The 21334-nt window shown below is 50.3% G+C and overlaps 1 protein-coding gene across 1 annotated transcript; it reads left to right on the top strand.

Annotated features, from left to right (window-relative positions):
• The first annotated feature begins 3980 nt into the window (after nt 1-3980).
• On the top strand, nt 3981-20850 carry LOC129696856 (putative uncharacterized protein C6orf183). The gene is made up of 6 exons (XM_055634929.1): nt 3981-4234; nt 6740-6885; nt 10862-10934; nt 12573-12683; nt 17768-17881; nt 20620-20850. The coding sequence occupies exons 2-6, from the start codon at nt 6749-6751 to the stop codon at nt 20848-20850; spliced, it is 666 nt and encodes a 221-aa protein (XP_055490904.1). The 5' UTR covers nt 3981-4234; nt 6740-6748.
• The last annotated feature ends 484 nt before the right edge of the window (nt 20851-21334 follow it).

The following is a 21334-nucleotide window of genomic DNA, read 5'->3' as shown; positions in this document are numbered from 1 at the left end:
CAACATCGGGAACATGTTTCCTGCCTCTAGCGTGTCCAAGCCCTTAACAATCTTATATGTTTCAATGAGATATCGTCTCATCCTTCTAAACTCCAGTGTGGATGGGACATGTTGGTCGGTGTGGGCGGGTTGGGCTGAAGAGCCTGTTTCCACGCTGTGCGACATAGATTTTAAATGAATAACTAATACAAAAATGTCCTTGGTGCAACCAATGTTGAGGTCAGCGTTGTGTCGTGTTCAAGAGACTGATGTCAGTCTTTTTTTTAAATTTTAGATATACAGTGCGGAAACAGACCCTTTGGCCCACCGAGTCCACACTGGCCTGCAATCCCCGCACACTAACGCCTTCATATACACACTAGAGACAATTTACAATTATACCTTCATCAGTCTGACCCAAAACGTCTATTGCCTATTTCCTTCGCTCCATAGATTCTGCCTCATCCGCTGAGTTTCTCCAGCATTTTTGTCTACCTTACATTTATGCCAAGCAAATAAACTAATTAAGGTTAGTAGTATATAAGGTATATCATTTATACCAGGCTAATAAACCTATCTTTGGAGTGTGGGAGGAAACTGAAGATCTCAGAGAAAACCCACGCAGGTCACGGAGAGAAGGTACAAACTCCGTACAGACAGCGCCCGTAGTCGGGATGGAACCCGGGTCTCTGGCGCTGTGAGGCAGGAACTCTACCGCTGCGCCACCGTGCCCTCTGTAGATGGTTGTTGGGCAGAAACTGTTCTTCTTCTTCTTGCGTATGGCGTGCACAGCTTAAAGTTGTGGGACAACTAGTTCAATTTGATCCTATTTGATTGTGCACGCCGGGTTGATTGCATTCGTCGAAACAGGGTGGGCCACGTGAAGGTTGCAATCTTCCCCACCCCCAGAAACTGTTCTTGAAGCTGGAGGACACGGTTTGACCTTCTTCCTGATGGTAGGAATGAAATGAGAGCGTGGCCAGGGTATCGTGGGTCTGAATCAGTCTGAGGAGTGGTCCCCACCCGAAACATATATAGACTCGGGGACTTTAATTTTGCGTTATTAATGTCTATTTATTTGTCTGTTAGTTCATATATACATATATAGACATTAATAATGCAACATTAATATCCCCAAGTCTATATATATAAGGAGTTAAAAATACACAGTGCTGGAGCAACTCAATGGGTCAGGCATCATCTCTGGAGAACGTGTAGTCAAGGGTGTGTGTCTGTTTATATATGTTGTAAATAAATATAAATTATGTGTGTGTGTGCGTGTGTGCGTGTGTGCGTGTGTGCGTGTGTGCGTGTGTGCGTGTGTGCGTGTGTGCGTGTGTGCATGTGTGTTTTTATATAACTAGGCGAGTCTTTTATTTATATAAATATATATTTTTTTGATATATATAACTATTTTGTTATTTGTTGTTGGTTTTGTAGAGTATTGCCACGGTGGTGCAGCGGTAGAGTTGCTGTCCCACTGTACGAGGTCATTAAAGAGCTCTCCAGAGTTTAAAAAAAAAATCAAACTCGTGGTAAGCAAGTAGAATGAACGTAGCGGGTACGTCGGAGCTCGGGGACGTCTCTTAGCGGCTCGTAGCGCTAACAGCAGGTACTCGGGAAACGGGGTAAGCTCGTGAAGACTCCTCAAGATTTTTCAATGTCCACGAGATCCCCGAGTACTTACGAGCGGCCATTACCGGTGGGCGGCACGACTAACGTCGCAGCGGCCTCTGCAGTCCGTCTGTCTTTTTGTTATTTTTTGTCCCGTTTTAATGTAGTTTTTATTATTTTTTTTGATGGGGTATTGTGTGTGTGTGTGTGTGTGTGTGTGTGTGTGTGTGTGTGTGTGTGTGTGTGTGTGTGTGTGTGTGTGTGTGTGTGTGTGTGTGTGTGTGTGTGTGTGTGTGTGTGTGTGTGTATGTGTGTGTGTGTGTATGTGTGTGGGGAACTTTAAAATCTTTCCCCTGCACGGGAGAACCCGCCCTTTTCTTTGTCGGGTCTCCGTTGTCGTTGGGGCTGCAACGTGGAGCGGCCTCCAGCAGGAACGACCTGGGGCTCCAGTCACGGAGCTGCGGACTTACGTGCCATCGAGGAGCTGGCCGAGTCCGGAGCGGGTGGAGCAGTGGTGACGCGCTGCTGTGACCCGACCCCCGGAGATTCGGAGGCTTACCGCAGGTCTGGTGGACAGGAACACCGGGAGCCCGCGGGTCCCTGCTGGGAGACCGCTTTTCGAGGCTTCTGCAATGGCGACTTCTCCCGCCCGAGTTGCGGGGTCGAGGATTACCTGGAGCGGGGCCTTACATCACCGCCCCGCGCGGCTTCAACGGCTGCGGGACTTTGCTAGCGCCCGCCGGGGGCTCCAACAACAAGACCCGGAGCGTGGCCTTGCATCACCCGGCGTGGGATTAATGGCCGCGGGACAATTGCCATCGCCCGCCCGGGGCTTTGACTCCGACATCGGGGGGAGAGAGGGGAGTGCAGGGGAGAGATACGTTTTTTTGTCTTCCATCACAGCGAGGAGGAGATGCGCTGTGATGGATGGCTGTGTAAATTGTGTTGTGTCTTGGGTCATTTTCTTGTGTGTATGACTGCAGAAACAACATTTCATTTGAGCCTCTATGAGGTTCAAGTGACAAATAAATTGTATTGTGTGTATTGTGTGTTGTGTACCGGAATTGTCCGAGTTCGAATCAGGGGAAACTCGGGAGAATTAGCTCGTACAGTGGGACAGGCCCAGCCGTTGACGCGGGTTTGATCCCGACTACGGGTGCTGTCTGTACGGAGTTTGCACGTTCTCCTCATGACCTCGTGGGTTTTCTCCGGGATCTTCGGGTTCCTCCCACACTCCACAGAGTCAGAGTAGGTGAAGTGGCTCGGTGTAAGTGTCAATTGTCCCTAATGTGTGGAGGCTAATCCCTAATGTGCGGGTGTTAATGTTATTCCAGCACTTCCTGCCCTTTTAAATCAGATGCTGATTTACACCAACAAGAGACAAAGTGCTGGAGTAATTCAGCGGGTCAGGCCAGGGTGCATCCATGGAGAACATGGGTTGGGTGATGTGAGATAAGGTTCACCAGACTGATTCCTGGGATGTCAGGACTGTCTTATGAAGAAAGACAAGATAGACTTGGTTTATACTCTCTAGAATTTAGGAGATTGAGGGGGGATCTTATAGAAACGTATAAAATTCTTAAGGGGCTGGACAGGCTAGATGCAGGAAGATTGCTCCCGATGTTGGGGAAGTCCAGGACAAGGGGTCACAGTTTAAGGATAGAGGGGAAATCCTTTAAAACCGAGATGAGAAGAACTTTTTTCACACAGAGAGTGGTGAATCTCTGGAACTCTCTGCCACAGAGGGTAGTCGAGGCCACAGTTCATTGGCTATATTTAAGAGGGAGTTAGATGTGGCCCTTGTGGCTAAGGGGATCAGGGGGTATGGAGAGAAGGCAGGTACGGGATACTGAGTTGGATGATCAGCCGTGATCATATTGAATGGCGGTGCAGGCTCGAAGGGCCGAATGGCCTACTCCTGCACCTAATTTCTATGTTTCTATGTTTCTATGTGTACTTGTGCAGGAAGGAACTGCAGATGCTGGTGATTTCCCGGGTAGATCCAAACGCTGCTAAATTCCATCTCTGCTGCAGAGATGTATTGCAGAGATTTTCACAGGTTGACACCAAGGAATTAAAAGTGTTTAAGAGGGAACTGCAGATGCTGGAGAATCGAAGGTAACACAGAAAAGCTGGAGAAACTCAGCGGGTGCAGCAGCATCTATGGAGCGAAGGAAATAGGCAACGTTTCGGGTCTGAAGAAGGGTTTCGGCCCGAAACGTTGCCTATTTCCTTCGCTCCATAGATGCTGCTGCACCCGCTGAGTTTCTCCAGCTTTTCTGTGTTACCAAGGAATTAAAAGTAGTGCATTTGTCTTGTTTAGGAGTAAGCTGGCCACCGTCTGGACTTCACTGCACGCCTGCGAATGAAAGTCGGCGCAGCTCGAAGGGAGATGAATTTGATACTAGGGAGGGTGTATTTCAGGACGCGTTGTTTTTATTGTGTCTGTGTTGGAGTTACAGCGGCCGGGAGCTCTCACTGAGCGGTCACCTGCCCGGGCTTGTACGCGTTTCCATAGGTACAAACTAGGAGGCAGTGAACGCAATTGCATTAGAGAAGCATCCGAGAGGCAGCGGCGGCTGTAAGGGGTGAAGGATTTGCAGCGCACGGAGTGAGGTGTGAGCGCTGGACTAGTGTGAGTGTGAGTGTGAGTGTGTTATACTGTTGTGGTCTCTCGCCCCCACTCCTGACTCCTCCACCCCCTGCTATCTTTGACTCAACGTTGGGCCAAGCTTGGACATGTCTGAGAAACCTCGAGGTGTTTCCATACAAGATTAAAATAGGCAATAGACAACAGGTGCAGGAGTAGGCCATTCGGCCCTTCGATGTGATCATGGCTAATCATCCCCAATCAGTACCCCGTTCCTGCCTTCTCCCCCATATCCCCTGACTCCGCTGTCGAGCCCCATCTAGCTCTCTCTTGAAAGTATTCATAAAACCAGTCTCCTCTGAGGCAGAGAATTCCACACTCACCACTCTCTGTGAGAAAAAGTGTTTCCTCGTCTCCGTTCTAAATGGCTTACTCCTTATTCTTAAACTGTGTGGCCCCTGGTTCTGGACTCCCCCAACATCAGGAACATGGTTCCTGCCTCTAATGTATCCAATCTTTTAACAATCTTATATGTTTCAATGAGATGCCCTCTCATCCTTCTCGGTATGCAATTTATTGCTACCAATCCCATGAGGTGATTCAACAAAGGGTTTGTTTTTCATTCTTATTGAAATGTTTTTTTTTCCAATCTTAAATGAGAGGCTATTGATTTCATTTTCTACGATGAGAGGGGGAAAGTTCAAAGGAGATGAATGGGTGGGAAAAGGACAGAGAATGCTGGAGTAACTCAGCGGGACAGGCAGCATCTGTGGAGAACATGGATAGGTGACGTTTCACAGAGTGCTGGAGTAACTCAGCGGGTCAGGCAGCCTCAGTCGGGACCCTTCTTCAGACTGATTGGGGCAAGGTATTTTTACACAGAGGGTGGTGGGTGCTTGGAAATGGCTGCCAGGGGTGTTGGTGGAGGCGAAATACCAACAAACATAGAACTGTGAGGGTCTGCAGAGGCTCTGCAGAGAGTAGTGCGTTCGGCCGAACTTCACTATGGGAACTTCACTCACCCCCCTGCAGGAACTATACAACAGGAGGTGCAACTCCAGAGCAAATAAAATCATGGGAGACCCCTTCCACCCCTGCAACGGACTGTTCCAGCTGCTACGGTCAGGCAAACGCCTCCGTTGCCATGCAGTGAGAACGGAGAGGTTGAGAAGGAGTTTCTTCCCAGAGGCAATTCTGACTGTAAACGCCTATCTCACCAGGGACTAACTCTACAGAACGTTTTTCCTTCCATTATCTATTCTGTAAAAGAATATGTGTGTTATGATTGTGTTTATAATTTGTTTGGTTGTTTTGTTGTTTGTCTTTTGCACAAAAGTCCGCGAGCATTGCCACTTTCATTTCACTGCACATCTCGTATGTGTATGTGACAAATAAACTTGACTTGACTTGTACAGCACAGGAACAGGCCCTTCGGCCCCCAATGTTCATGCCGAACCCGATCCCAAGTTAAACTAATCTCTAATTAAGAGAGAGACAGAGTGCTGGAGTAACTCAGTGGGTCAGGCAGCTTCTTTATTAAACAGAGATAGGTGATGTTTCAGGCCGGTACCCTTCTTCAGACTAAAAGGCCCCGACCCTAAATGTCACCTGGTAGACAAAAATGCTGGAGACTCAGCGGGTGAGGCAACATCTATGGAGCGAATTAAATAGGCGACGTTTCGGGCTGATACCCTTCTGCAGACTGATGCAGGGTGGAGGGGGGGGGGGGTGGGGGGGGGGGGGGGGGGGTGGCGGGAAGAAGAAAGGAAGAGGAGGAGCCTGAGGGCTGATGGAGAGCTGAGAAGGGGAGGAGACAGCAAGGGCTACCGGAAATTGTGGAAGTCAATGTTCATGCCTCTGGGGTGCAGACTGCCCAAGCGGAATATGAGGTGCTGCTCCTCCAATTTCCGCTGTTGCTCACTCTGACCATGGAGGAGACCCAGGACAGATAGGTCGGATTGGGAATGGGAGGGGGAGTTGAAGTGCTGAGCCACCGGGAGATCAGGTTGGTTATTGCGAACCGAGCGGAGGTGTTCGGGCGAAAGGATCGCCAAGCCTGCGCTTGGTCTCACCGATGTGGATCAACTGGCACCTAGAGCAGTGGATGCAATAGATGAGGTTGGGGGAGGTGCAGGTGAACCTCTGTCGCACCTGGAACGACTGCTTGGGTCCTTGAATGGAGTCGAGGGGGGAGGTAAAGCGACAAGTTTAGCATTTCCTGGGGCTGCTGAAAGGGAAAGTGCCTGGCGGAGGGGGTGGTACGGGAGGGAAGGGAAGAATTGACCAGGGGGTTACGGAGGGAGCGGTCTTTGCGGAAAGCAGACGGGGAAGGAAATGGGAAGTCGTATGCTGAAGTCTGATGAGTTGAGACCCGGCCTAGTCCAACACTTTTCGGGGGGGAGCTGAGAGGGCCCGGCCAAGCGCGCTCCACATTTGTCTGGAATGGCAGGGACGTGGCTGAACCGGTTGGGGGTGGCTCGCCAGAAGGCGACCCGTCCTAGCGCGCCCTCAGGGATAATGTATTCCAATCCTTATTTAAATCCCCTCTATCAACAGCTGTCAACAATGGGGGAAACGTATACATTTTCTGCCAGTCCAAAGATTCAGATGTTGGAGAGGGATCTGGCAACAGACTTGGCGGAACTGAAGCAGGAGATAGAGGAAAATGGAATACTACAAGGATCACCGGCAAGGCCCTTCAGGTAATATCTAGTCGTTCAATACAGGGGCCCATTGACAGTGTCCCACCCCCGGCCATTTCTTCTCCTCCCCGCTCCCGTCCGGCAGAAGGTACAGGAGCCTGAACGAGCGCAACACTGGTGAGGTCTTGGTGAGACCGCACCTGGAGTATTGCGGACAGGTTTGGTCTCCTAATCTGAGGAAGGACATTCTTGCCATAGAGGGAGTACAGAGAAGGTTCACCAGACTGATTCCTGGGATGTCAGGACTTGTCTTATGAAGAAAGACTGGATAGACTTGGCTTGTACTCGCTAGAATTTAGAAGATTGAGGGGGGGGATCTTATAGAAACCTACAAAATTCTTAAGGGGTTGGACAGGCTAGATGCAGGAAGATTGTTCCCGATGTTGGGGAAGTCCAGAACAAGGGGCCACAGTTTAAGGATAAGGGGGAAATCTTTTCTGACCCCATGGGAAGGAGAGAGAAGGGGGGGGGGAGAGAGAAGGGGGGGGGGGGGGGGGGGGGGGGGGGGGGGGGGAGGGGGGGGGGGGGGGGGGATAGAGGGGGGGTGGGGGAGAGAAGAAGGGGGGGGGGGGGGAGAGGGGGGGGGGGGGGGGGGGGGGGGGGGTGGGGGGGGGGGGGGGGTAAAGTGGGGGGGGGGGGGGTTTTTTTGGGGGGGGGGGGGGGGGGGGGGGGGGGGGGGGGGGGGGGGGGGGGGGGGGGGGGGGGGGGGGGAGAGGAAGGGGGGGGGGGAAAAAGAGAAGGGGGAAAAACCCCACACCAGATATTGTTGAATCTCTGGAATTCTCTGCCACAGAAGTAGTGGGCTGGGCTTGTACACTCTGGAATTTAGATGGATGAGAGAGGATCTTATTGAAATATATAAGATTATTAAGGGTTTGGACACGCTAGAGGCAGGACACATGTTCCTGATGTTGGGGGAGTCCAGAACCAGGGGCCACAGGTTAAGAATAAGATAGATAGATATAGATATGCCATTTATTGTCACTATACATGTACAATGAGATTAAAAGCAGCTCGTACTCAGTGCATACATATAATTTAGTACAAAAAACAAAATTATATGTATGGAGTAAAGGGCCTGTCCCACTATGGCGACCTTATTTGTGAGTTTAGGAGAGTTTGCGCTCGCCACAAGCTCACGGCATGGTTGTAGCTGGTCACGGACAAGTCTCCTTCATGGTTGAGAGGAGTTCCCACAGAGTGGTTCCTACTCGCGCCCTCAGTTTGGTCGGGGAAAGTTTTCAACCGGCTGAAATATTTTCTGCAAGCAAAAATTGGAGAAAATGGATACTTTTGAACTCGTAGTGCAGTGGTAGGTGGGGTCACTCTGTCATTGTAGGTAGTCCAGGTAGCCACAGGTAATCTCCTTTGCTGACCGGGCATTTTAATTGGCTCATTGGGGGGAAAAAACCGTAAGCACGAGTTTTCAAAACCAAGGAAAACCGACCGGTAATGTTAAATGCCGCTGAACTTCACAGCTGTGTATCTCTGGCTCCTTAAACGTGGCTGTTGTGATATAAATGAAACTTTCACTACTTGTAATTAACTTAACTTTATTTAAGCTTTAAGCAACTTATTTCTGCAATACACAAACTCAGAAACGTCTGGCAAACATGGCTGATTCCGCAGGCTTTTCCTGCCCGAAATACTTTGCACATGCGCACACTCTGGAAATGTCCTGCGCATGCGCACACACTAGAAGAGCTCCGCACATGCGCCCACTTCAGTGGCTCCACTCCTTCTCTCTCCCCTTCTCTCTCCCCTTTTCTCTCCCCCCCCTTTTCTCCTCCCCCCCCCTTTTCCTCTCCCCCCCTTCTCTCCCCCCTGAAATATTTCTCTCTCTCCCCCCTTCTCTCCCCCCCTCTTTTCTCTCCCCCCCCCTTCTCTCCCCCCTCTGTCTCTCTCCCCCCTTCTCCCCCCCCCTTCTCTCCCCTTCTTCTCTCCCCCCCTCTCTCCCCCCCCCGCTCCTCTCTCCTCTTCCCCCCTTCTCTCCCCCCTTCTCTCCCCCCCCTCGAACCCCCCCCTCTCTCTCCCCCCCCTTCTCTCCCCCCCCCCCCCCCTCTCTCTCCCCCCCTCTCTCTCCCCCTTCTCTCTCTCCTCCCCCCCTTCTCTCCCCCCCTTCTCTCCCCCCCTTCTCTCCCCCTCCCCCTCTCTCCCCCCCCTGCTCTCTCCCCCTTCTCTCTCCCCTTCTCTCCCCCCTTCTCTCCCCCCTTCTCTCCCCCCCTTCTCTCTCCTCCCCCTTCTCTCTGCTCCCCCTCTCTCTCCCCCCCTTCTCTCCCCCCCTTCTCTCTCCCCCCTTCTATATCTCTGCCCCTCTCCCTCTCCTTCTCTCCCCCCTCTCTCGCCCTCACTCCCCCCCCCCCTCTCCCCCCCCCCTCTCTCTCCCCCCCTCTCTCTCCCCCCCTTTCTCCCCCCCTTTCTCCCCCCCTTCTCTCTCCCCTCCCTCTCCCCCCTCTCTCCCCCCCTCTCTCCCTCCCTTCCTCCCCCCCCTCCCCCCTTCTCTCCCTCCCCCCCCTTCTCTCCCCTCCCCCCCTTCTCGCCCCCCCCTCTCCCCCCCCCCCTTCTCCTCCCTCCCCCTCTCTCCCCCCCCCCCCTTCTCTCCCTCCCCCCCCTCCTCTCCCCCCTCCCCTCCTCCTCGCTCCCCCTCCTCCGCCTCTCCCCCCTCCCTCCTCCTCTCTCCCTCTGCTCTCCCCTCTCTCCTCCTCCCTCCTCTTCTCTCCCCCTCTCTTCCCCCTCTGTCGCCCTCTCTTCTCCTCCCTCCCCCTCTCTCCCCCCTTCTCTCCCCCCTTCTCTCCCCCCTTCTCTCCCCCCTTCTCTCCCCCCTTCTCTCCCCCCTTCTCCCCCCCTTCTTCTCCCCCCCTTCTCTCCCCCCTTCTCCCCCCCTTCTCTCCCCCCTTCTCTCCCCCCTTCTCTCCCCCCTTCTCTCCCCCCTTCTCCCCCCCTTCTCTCCCCCCCTTCTCTTCTCTCCCCCCTTCTCCCCCCCTTCTCTCCCCCCTTCTCCCCCCCTTCTCTCCCCCCCCTTCTCCCTCCCTTCTCTCCCCACCCCCCCTGATTTATGTTGACTTGAAGAAGACTTGAGCAAAACACAAAGTGCTGGAGTAACTCAGCCGGTCAGGCAGCATTTGTGGAAGGAACAGATAGTCTTCAAGATTTATTATTTTAGCTTGGTTTAGTTTAGAGATACAGCGCGGAAACAGGCAAGTCTGCACGGACCATCGATCCCCGCACACTAACACTATCCTACACCCACTGGGGACAGTTTCTACATTTACCAGGCCAATTAACCTACAAACCTGTACGTCTTTGGAGTGTGGGAGGAAACCGAAGATCTCACGGGGAGAACGCACAAACTCCGTACAGACAGCACCCGTAGTCGGGATCGAACCCGGGTCTCCGACGCTGCATTCGCTGTAAGGCAGCAACTCTACCGCTGCACCAGCCCAGTGCCGGATTAGTTTAATTTAACCAGTCTATTTAGTTTGCTAACCAGTCAGCGGAATGCCTATACAAGATGGCAGCCGAGCTATTCACAGTGAACAGATACAGGGATAAATGTACATTTTTCACACACAGAGTGGTGAATCTGTGGAATTCTCTGCCACAGAATGTAGTTGAGGCCACAGTTCATTGGCTATATTTAAGAGGGAGTTAGATGTGGCCCTTGTGGCTAAAGAGATCAGGGGTATGGAGAGAAGGCAGGTACAGGATACTGAGTTGGATGATCAGCCATGATCATATTGAATGGCAGTGCAGGCTCGAAGGGCCGAATGGCCTACTCCTGCACCTATTTTCTATGTTTCTATGTCTATGTTTCTATAAAGGGAATAACGTTTCAATGCAAGACAATCTTGTCCTAGCATCATTAAAAAAAATCTGATGTCATTTTGATATTGTAAAAGAAAATCTCTATGGTGTACATTGTATTAAGGAACTGCTGTTGCAGATTTATGTATTAATATTTTAATATATTTTTCAGTTCTGTCGGCATACCAAAGGATATTTCTCACTTCAGAAAGGAACGAGAACTGCACTTAAAGAAAGGATTGCAGGTAAGGTAATGGGGAACACCAGGTCTTACTGCAGTTTGTTCTTGTGGGAAGAATGGTCACCAAACCGTCTTTGGTTTTGCTTTGTGAGGCACAGTGGCACAGCAGTAGAGCTGCTGCCTCACAGCACCAGAGTCCTGACTTCGATCCTGTCTGTACATGTTCTGTATAGTCTGTATGTTCTCCCTGGGACCTCGTGGGTTTACTCCAGGTGCTCCGGTTTCCTCCCACACTCCAAAGACGTGCAGGTTTGTAGGCTCATTGGCCCTGTACAAATTGCAAATTGCCCCCGGCGTGTTGGATAGTCCTAGTGTACGGGGATCGCTGGTCGGCGCGGACTCGGTGGACCAAAGGACCTTTTTCCGCTCTGTATTACTAGCATGTAAAGGTTGCTGCAATTAACAAATTGGAAGAGATTCCGAATCTGGATATCGTTAAGAAACCCTGAAGTATTTTGTGAAAATAGTTATGGGCCCATCCCACTTACGTGACTTTTTTCGGCGACTGCCGGCACCCGTCATAGTCGCAGCAGGTCTCCGAAAATGTTCAACATGTTGAAAATCCAGCGGCGACCAGAACAAGGCACGACTCTTTGCGGGACTACTCACGACCATACAGGCTTCACCCCGCGACATGCTGCCCGTATGGTCGTGAGTCGTCTCCTCAGTCGCCCAAAGAGTCGTAGCGTCGTATCTGGTCGCCGCTGGAGTTTCACCATGTTGAAAATTTTCGGTGACCTGCGACGGGTGCCCGCAGTCACCGAAATCTCCCTGGAAGAGCATCTCGCTCTTCCAGGGAGATGCTCCAGGGAGATGCTAAATGCATTTCGTTGTCTCTGTACTGTACACTGACAATGACAATTAAAATTGAATCTGAATCTGAAAAGGTCGCGCAAGTGGGACAGGCCCTTTACACCTTGTAGGAAGGAACTGTAGAGGCTGGTTTACACAGATGATAGACACAAATGCTGGGGTAGGACATTATTGCCATAGAGGGAGTGCAGAGACGGTTCACCAGACTGATTCCTGGGATGTCAGGACTGTCTTATGAAGAAAGACTGGATAGACTTGGTTTATACTCTCTAGAATTTAGAAGATTGAGAGGGGATCTTATAGAAACTTATAAAATTCTTAAGGGGTTGGACAGGCTAGATGCAGGAAGATTGTTCCCGATGTTGGGGAAGTCCAGGACAAGGGGTCACAGCTTAAGGATGAGGGGGAAATCCTTTAAAAACGAGATGAGAAGAACTTTTTTCACGCAGAGAGTGGTGAATCTCTGGAACTCTCTGCCGCAGAGGGTAGTCGAGGCCAGTTCATTGGCTATATTTAAGAGGGAGTTAGATGTGGCCCTTGTGGCTAAGGGGATCAGGGGGTATGGAGAGAAGGCAGGTACGGGATACTGAGTTGGATGATCAGCCATGATCATATTGAATGGCGGTGCAGGCTTGAAGGGCCGAATGGCCTACTCCTGCACCTAATTTCTATGTTTCTATGTTTCTATGTAACTCAGCGAGTCAGGCAGCATCACTTGAGAGGAGGAATGGCTGACGTTTCGGGTCTCTGGAGATGCCGCCTATCCCGCTGAGTTGCCCCAGCGTTCGGTGTCTATACTTTTTTTTGTTGTTGATTCTTCATTTGTTAGGTGGCCGAAGCAAAACCACTTCTAATCCAAGCGGACGTCATGCAGAGGGAGCTGGAAAGCTGCCTGAAACCGGAATACACGTCCGACAGCTTACCTCTTCTCCTGCACCAGGTAACGAGATGCTCTCAAACTGTCACGCACACAGTCTCTTGCCCAGAGGAGGGGAATCGAGAACCAGAGGACACAGGTTTAAAATGATGGGGGGGGGGGGGGGGAGATTTAATAGGAGAATGGAAAAATAGATTTTTCACACAAAGGGTGGTGGGTGTATGGAACGAGTCGCTGGAAGATTGTAATGCAAGTGGGTTTCTCCGGGTGCTCCGGTTTCCTCTCACACTCCAAGGACGTACAGGTTTATAAGTTAAGAATCAAGATTCAAGAGATTTTAATGTCATGTGTCCCCGATAGGACAATGAAATTCTTGCTTTGCTTCAGCACAACAGAACATAGCAGGCATTTACTACAGAACAGATCAGTGTGTCCATATACCATAGTATATAAATATATACACACACACACATGAATAAATAAATTGGTACATTGCAAGTAAACAGATAATGGGTTATTAATGATCAGAGTTTTGTCCGAGCCAGGTTTAATAGCCTGATGGCTGTGGGGAAGTAGCTATTCCTGAACCTGGTCGTTGCTGTCTTCAGACTCCTGTACCTTCTACCTGAAGGTAGCAGGGAGATGAGTGTGTGGCCAGGATGGTGTGGGTCTTTGATGATACTGCCAGCCTTTTTGAGGCAGCGACTGCGATAAATCCCCTCGATGGGATGGAGGTCAGAGCCGATGATGGACTGGGCAGTGTTTACTACTCATTTTTGTAGTCTCTTCCTCTCCAGGGCGCTCAAGTTGCCGAACCAAGCCACGAGGATTGGCTTGGTGTAAGTGTAAATTGACCCTAGTGTGTGTGTAGGACAGTGTTAGTGATCGCTGGTCGTTGTGGACTCAGTGGGCCGAGGGGTATCTCGCTAACGTCTGAGGTGAAGTGTTCCATTTGGTGGGTTGTGGTCACTGTTCAGTTAGAGGGGAGATGGGGGGGGGGGGGGGCATCAGCTACAAGGAGAGGTTGAACAGACTTGGATTGTGACCACTGCCCAGTCCATCACCGGCTCTGACCTCCCCACCGTCGAAGGGATCTACCACAGTCGCTGCCTCAAAAAGATCAAGGACCCACACCATCCTGGCCACACACTCATCTCACCGTTGCCATCAGGTAGAAGGTACAGGAGCCTGAAGACTGTAACGTCCAGGTTCAGGAATAGCTACTTCCCCACAGCCATCAGGCTGTCAAACATGACAACAAATAAGCTCTGAGCTCTGAACTGCAAAAGACTATATTATTATTGCACTATACCTGTTATTTATTGTACTTTTTCTTTATCGCCCCCGATATGTACAATGTTTACATATTCACATATTCTGTTGTGCTGCAGCAACTAAGAATTTATTTGTCCCATCCGGAACTAACGTCAATAAAACACTCTTGACTCTTTTCTCTGTAGTGTGGAGGTTAAGTGGAGACCTGAGAGATATCTATCTATCTATATATATATAAAACTCAAATCAGTCCGCCTGCAGTACGGATCCCTTCCTGCCTTTCGATTCGTTGACGGCTGCTCCTTCCTCAGCTTCCAACACACTTCGAAACAATGTTGCAAGACAGGAACACTGAACTTTTCACTGCTGCAGCAGACAGGGATTTTTTTTAAAGAGGCAGGGCAGTGCTGGAATCTTACTTTTGAGAACGGCTTCAGTTCCATTGGAGGAGACGGGTGCATGGTGGAATATTGGGTTGGGGGATCACACCATTGGGGGAGCAGACCCAACGGGTCTGCACTTGGTCTAGTTATTATATAAAACTCAAATCCATCCGTCCGCCTGCAGTACGGATCCCTTCCTGCCTTTTGATTCGTTGACGGCTGCTCCTTCCTATCAGCTTCCAACACACTTCGAAACAAAGTTGCAAGACAGGAACACTGAACTTTTCACTGCTGCAGCAGGCAGGGGAGGTGCAATTGAGGGAGGCAGGGGAGTGCTGGAAACTTACATTTGGCAACGGCTTCAGTTCCATTGGAGGAGACGGGTGCATGGTGGAATATTGGGTTGGGGAATCACACCATTGGGGGAGCAGACCCAACGGGTCTGCACTTGGTCTAGTATATATATAAAACTAGACTAAGTGGGACCCGTTGGGTCCCAGCATCACATGGGAGGGCTGGTCACCAACGCAATATTCCACCTCTCCACCAATTCCAATATTGCTCGCCAGTGGGGGGGGAGGGGGCTGGTGAGGGAGTAGACGTGCGTTCAGTGTTATTCGCAGCTCAGAGAGCTGTGACCCTCTCGCTTCCTGGGTTTGGCCGAGGCTGAGTGAGGGACTACACTTCCTGGTTTTATAGTCCTTTCCCCCTGCCGCCAGCAGGGGCAGCAGAGAGAATGGGGAAATTTAAAAAAACATTAATATCTCTCTGATTTTTCATCAATGCGAAAAATCCTCCAGTCCCGGAAGGCGGAGGGGGGCTCTGAGTGAGGTGGCCAAAAATGACGGCCGTAGGTTTGCGCAGTTCTCTCGGAAATCGCAGCACAGTGGGCCAAAAGCGGTCAAGATCAGACTTTTAGTGATATAAGATTATTAGTGGAATAGACAGCGAGAACCTTTTTCCCAGGGTGGAAAAATCAAAAGACGAGAGGGCATAACTGTAAGGTGGCAAAGTTTAAAGGAGATGTGCGGGGCAGGTATTTTTACACAGAGGGTGGTGGGTGCCTGGAACGCGCTGCCTGGGGTGGTGGTGGAGGCAGAGACAATAGTGCAGTTTAAGAAGCTTCTAGATCGGCATGTGGATATGCATGTAGTGCATATGCAAAGGATGGATTATATGCCAGCAGAATTAGGCCATTCAGCCCATCGAGTCTCCTCCACCATTCAATCGTGACAGATCTATCATTCTTCTGCCTTCTCCCCATAACCTCTGACACCCGTACTGATCACAAATATATCCACTGACGTGGCCTCCACAGCCTTCTGTGGCAACGAATTCCACAGATTCACCACCCTCTAAAGAAATTCCTCCTCATCTCCTTTCTAAAGGATCGTCTTTATTCTGAGGCCTTAGCCTCTGGCCCTAGACTCTCCCACTAGTGGAAACATCCTCTTCACATCCACTCGCTCCAGGCCCTTCACTGTGCAGTAAGTAATGCCCCCGTCCCACTTAGGAAACCTGAACGGAAACCTCTGGAGACTTTGAGCCCCACCCAAGGTTTCCGTGCGGTTCCCGGAGGTTTTTGTCCGTCTCCCTACCTGCTTCCACTACCTGCAACCTCCGACAACCACCTGCAACCTCCGGGAACCGCACGGAAACCTTGGGTGGGGCGCAAAGTCTCCAGAGGTTTCCGTTCAGGTTTCCTATGTGGGACAGGGTCATAAGATCGGAAAGACCTGGTCCTGTGCTGTAGTATTAATTGTTTATTCCAGGTAATTTTCATGTGTTCATTAAGGGCCTGTCCCACTTGGGCGACCTAATCCGCGAGTTCTGGTGAGTTTGCCCTCTACTCGTACTCGCAGCATGGTCGACACGAGATCATAGGAGGTCTTTGTAACTCTCCTTCATGCTCGAGAGTGGTCCCCGCGTACTCGAGGCCTCAGCTAGGTCACGGCGTATTTTTCAACATGTTAAGAAATGCCCGCGAGTAAAAAAAATGGTCGCCATGGAAAAAATCGATACTTTTTTTACTCGTAGGTTTAGTCGTAGTAGGTCGGCATGTTAGTCGCAGGTGATCGAGGGGAGTCGAAGGTAGTCGTAGATATTCTTCATCACAGTCGAAGGGAGGTCGAAGGAGGTCGTCTTCACTTTCCACTATTCGGTGGCCAATTTTCCCGACGTTAGTCATGGCTGGTCGTAGCTGGTCTTCAACATAGTCAAAGGAGGTCAAACTCTTCTAAACTCGCCAATTAGGTCATCCAAGTGGGACAACCCCTTAAGTTATAGGAGCAGAATTAGGTCATTCAGCCCATCAATGTTGGGATAGTCCCTGCCTCAACTACATCCTCTGGCAGCTCATTCCATACACCCACCACCCTTAGTGTGAAAAGGTTACCCCTCAGATTCCTAAATTTAGGAAGGACATCCTTGCTACGATACAATTTATTTGTTGTCATTTGAACCTCTTGGGGTTCAAACGAAATGTGGTTTCTGCAGTCATACACACAAGTAGAAGAACCAAGACACAACACAGTTTACACAAACATCCATCACAGTGAATCTCCTCCTCACTGTGATGGAAGGCAAAGTCTTATCTCTCCCCTGCACTCCCCATTCTCCTCCCGATGTCGGAGTCAAAGCCCCCGGCGGGCGATGGTAAATAAGTCCCGCGGCCGTTAAAGCCACGCCGGGCGATGCAGGGCCGCGCTCCGGGTCTTGGTGTTGGAGCCCCCGGCGTGCGCTAGCAAGTCCCATGGCCATTTAAAGCCGCGCGGGGCGGTGATGTAAGGCTCCAGGTACTTTTCAACCCCGCAACTCGGGCGGGAGAAGTCGCCGTTGCGGAAGCCCCGAAAAGCGGCCTCCCACCAGGGACCCGCGGGCTCCCGGTGTCACCGTCCACCGGGCCTGCAGCTGGAACCTCTGAATCTCCAGGGTCGGGTCACAGCAGCGCGCCACCACCGCTCCTCCCGCTCCGAACTCGGCCAGCTCCGCGATGGCAAGTAGCTCCTCAGGCTCCACGACTGGAGCCCCAGGTCGTTCTGGCTGGAGACCGCTCCACGGTGCTCGGCCCCAATGACAACGGAGACCTGACAGGGAAAAGGTCGGGTTCCCCGTACAGGGGAAAGATTTTAAAAGTTCCCCCCCCCACCCCCCCACACACATACCCAGTTTAAAAAAAAACTTTAAACTACATTCAAACGAGACAACAACAAAAAAACGACAGATGGACTGCAGAATTCCCTGCCACAGAGGGCAGTGGAGGCCAAGTCACTGGATGGATTTAAGAGAGAGTTAGATAGAGCTCTAGGGGCTAGTGGAGTCAAGGGATATGGGGAGAAGGCAGGCACGGGTTATTGATTGTGGACGAATATGTTTAGTATTTATTTATTATTTCTTTATTTTTTAATGATTTTTTCATTTTTATGATACTGCCTGTAATGGTCGACTTTAATCCCACTCATTAACATTTGTGTGATTCATCCACTGCAGTTTTTTACGGATCGGATTCACCAGTTAGTTCAATGCAAGTACCTGCACATGCTGCGCTGGGAGAGGTTTTGCCAACATACAAAGGTGATGGAGCAGCTTTATCCGCTCTACAAGGTAGGCCTCAAAACATAACATAGAAACATAGAAATTAGGTGCAGGAGTAGGCCATTCAGCCCTTCGAGCCTGCACCGCCATTCAATGTGATCATGGCTGATCATCCAACTCAGTATCCCGTACCAGCCTTCTCTCCATACCCCCTGATCCCTTTAGCCACAAGGGCCACATCTAACTCCCTCTTAAATATAGCCAATGAACTGGCCTCAACTACCTTCTGTGGCAGAGAGTTCCACCATTTCACCACTCAGTGTAAAAAATGATTTTCTCATCTCGGCCCTAAAGGATTTCCCCTTTATCCTTAAACTGTGACCCCTTGTCCTGGACTTCCCCAACATCGGGAACAATCTTCCTGCATCTAGCCTGTCCAACCCCTTAAGAATTTTGTAAGTTTCTATAAGATCCCCTCTCAATCTTCTAAATTCTAGTGAGTACAAGCTGAGTCTATCCAGTCTTTCTTCATATTAAAGGCGTGACATCCCAGGAATCAGTCTGGTGAACCGTCTCTGCACTCCCTCTATGGCAAGAATGTCTTTCCTCAGATTAGGAGACCAAAACTGTACACAATACTCCAGGTGTGGTCTCACCAAGACCATGTACAACTGCAGTAGAACCTCCCTGCTCCTATACTCAAATCCTTTTGCTATGAAAGCTAACATACCATTCGCTTTCTTCACTGCCTGCTGCACCTGCATGCCTACTTTCAATGACTGGTGTACCATGACACCCAGGTCTCGTTGCATCTCCCCCTTTCCTAATCGACCACCATTTAGATATAAGTCTGCTTTCCTGTTTTTGCCACCAAAGTGGATAACCTCATATTTATCCACATTATACTGCATCTGCCATGCATTTGCCCACTCACCCAATCTATCCACCTTGCAGCCTCCTCACACCTAACACTGCCCCCCAGCTTAGTGTCATCCGCAAACTTGGAGATATTGCCTTCAATTCCCTCGTCCAAATCATTAATATATATTGTAAATAGCTGGGGTCCCAGTACTGAGCCTTGCGGTACCCCAATAGTCACTGCCTGCCATTGTGAAAAGGACCCGTTTACCCCTACTCTTTGCTTCCTGTTTGCCAGCCAGTTCTCTATCCACATCAATACTGAACCCCCCAAACTGAACCCCAATCGAGCCATTTACAGTGTAAGCATTACAATTCCTTTTAGGAAAGCTTTTGATTTTTGACAGAGTGCAGAATATAGTTTTGATATTTTAACTTTTTAATTAAAAAAAAAACCCAAAAAACATCATAACCTAAACTGTGAAAATGAAAAAAGAAAAGAAAAAGAAAACAAGAAAGTAAAAATGGAAAATGAAAAGATAGATCGAAAAAGAACAAGAGAAAATCCCCTAAACTACCAAAGTAGTGTGGCAGAAAGAAAAAGGAAGGTGTATATATACCTTGCCCCCTCGTCCCCCCCCCCCCCCCCCCCCCCCGCCTCACCCAACCCAGCATCGGATTTAAATTTAAATTTGTGTTGCACCATACTATATTGTCATAAGAATTCAGTAAAGGCTGTCCATGTCTTAATATATTGATCTGGTTTCTGCCTAGACAAGCCTAATGTTTTCCAAATGCAGTGTCTCAGACATGTCTGTGATCCACATCTTCACTGTAGGGACTGTTGTCTGTTTCCAAAATTTAAGTATTAATTATTTCGCCGTTATCAGGCCATAGTTAAGGAAACGTCTTTGAAATAGAATATAGTCCTCTCATTCGCAGCGTTGTAGCGCATCAGGTCCAGAGACAAAGTCCAATGTCCACAATGGGGTAGAGGTGAATCGGACAGTACCCTAGCTTATGGAGGAGAGATGGGAAGATTCAAACAAGGGGACATGACTTGAGAATTAAGGGACAGAAGTTTAGGGGTAACATGAGGGGGAACTTCTTTACTCGGAGAGTGGTGGCTGTGTGGAATGAGCTCCCAGTGGAAGGGGTTGGACATGATAGATGCAGGAAGAATATTCCCGATGTTGGGGAAGTCCAGGACAAGGGGTCACAGCTTAAGGATAAAGGGGAAATCCTTTAAAACCGAGATGAGGAGAACTTTTTTCACACAGAGAGTGGCGAATCTCAGGAACTCTCTGCCACAGAGGGTAGTTGAGGCCAGTTCATTGGCTATATTTAAGAGGGAGTTAGATGTGGCCCTTGTGGCCAAGGGGATCAGGGGGTATGGAGAGAAGGCAGGTACGGGATACTGAGTTGGATGATCAGCCTTGATCATATTGAATGGCGGTGCAGGCTCGAAGGGCCGAATGGCCTACTCCTGCACCTAATTTCTATGTTTCTATGTTTCTAAGTGGTGGAGGCAGGTTCGTTTTTATCATTTAAAAATAAATTGGATAGTTATATGGACGGGAAAGGAATGGAGGGTTATGGTCTGAGCGCAGGTATATGGGACTAGGGGAGAATACGTGTTCGGCACGGACTAGAAGGGCCGAGATGGCCTGTTTCCGTGCTGTAATTGTTATATGGTTATATGGAAGGATCATTCAGAAACCTGATAACAGTCTGGTGGTGCGCACTTTGAAGGGCGTGGGGGGGGCGGTGTGGGGGGTGGGGGGGGTGGGGGTGATATCAAGTGTGTGCTCTCGTAGTCTCTTGACTGGAGTAAAGGAGGAGCCAGCCCTCCAGTTGCTGGGATGCCGGTGGTGGTCCTGGAGTTATATGTACCACGATAAAGAGAAGGCCACTGCCTCAGCGAACCTTTTATTACCTGTACTCCCCAGGAACAAATGTCTCGTGTCATGAAGGAGCACGATGACGCTGTACAGAGAGCTCAGAGGCTCTCCGTCGCACGGGAATGCCTTTTAATGGAATCGGGCGACCCCAGCAAATGTGTGACCCAGGACGATATCATTATCTACCTCCAGTGGCTGGTGTGTCACCTACACTCTGTCACACCTATTCACAACTTCCTCAGGGTAAGGCACCAATCAAATCTCCATCGCTCTTTCTGATTCCTTCTCCCTCTCTCTCTCTCTCTCTCTCTCTTTCTGTCTTGCTTCCTCCCTCCCTCCCTCCCTCCCTCCCTCGCTCTCACTCTGCTTTCATTTCTCTCACTACTTTCCTCTTTCTCTCTTTTTATCTCTCTTAATCGCTCTCTTCTGTCTCTCTTCTGTCTCTCTTCTGTGTCCGTCTCCGTCTCCGTCTCCGTCTCCGTCTCCGTCTCCGTCTCCGTCTCTCCGTCTCCGTCTCTCTGTCTTTCTGTCTTTCCGTCTCCCTCTCCCTTTCCGTCTCTCTCTCTCTCCGTCTCCGTCTCTCTGTCTCTCTGTCTCTGTCTCCGTCTCCGTCTCCGTCTCTCCGTCTCTCCGTCTCTCCTCTCTCCGTCTCTCCCTCTCTCTCTCTCTCTCTCTGTCTCTGTCTCTCTCTCCGTCTCTCTCTCTGTCTCTCTGTCTCTCTCCCTCTCTTTCTCTCCTTCTCTCTTTCTCTCCTTCTCTCTCT

The sequence above is a fragment of the Leucoraja erinacea genome, chromosome 5, assembly GCF_028641065.1.
Source record: "Leucoraja erinacea ecotype New England chromosome 5, Leri_hhj_1, whole genome shotgun sequence".
In the NCBI taxonomy this organism is placed as follows: Eukaryota; Metazoa; Chordata; class Chondrichthyes; order Rajiformes; family Rajidae; genus Leucoraja; species Leucoraja erinaceus.
The sequence above is the reverse complement of the archived record's forward strand: the minus strand, read 5'-3'. Positions and strand labels throughout refer to the sequence as shown.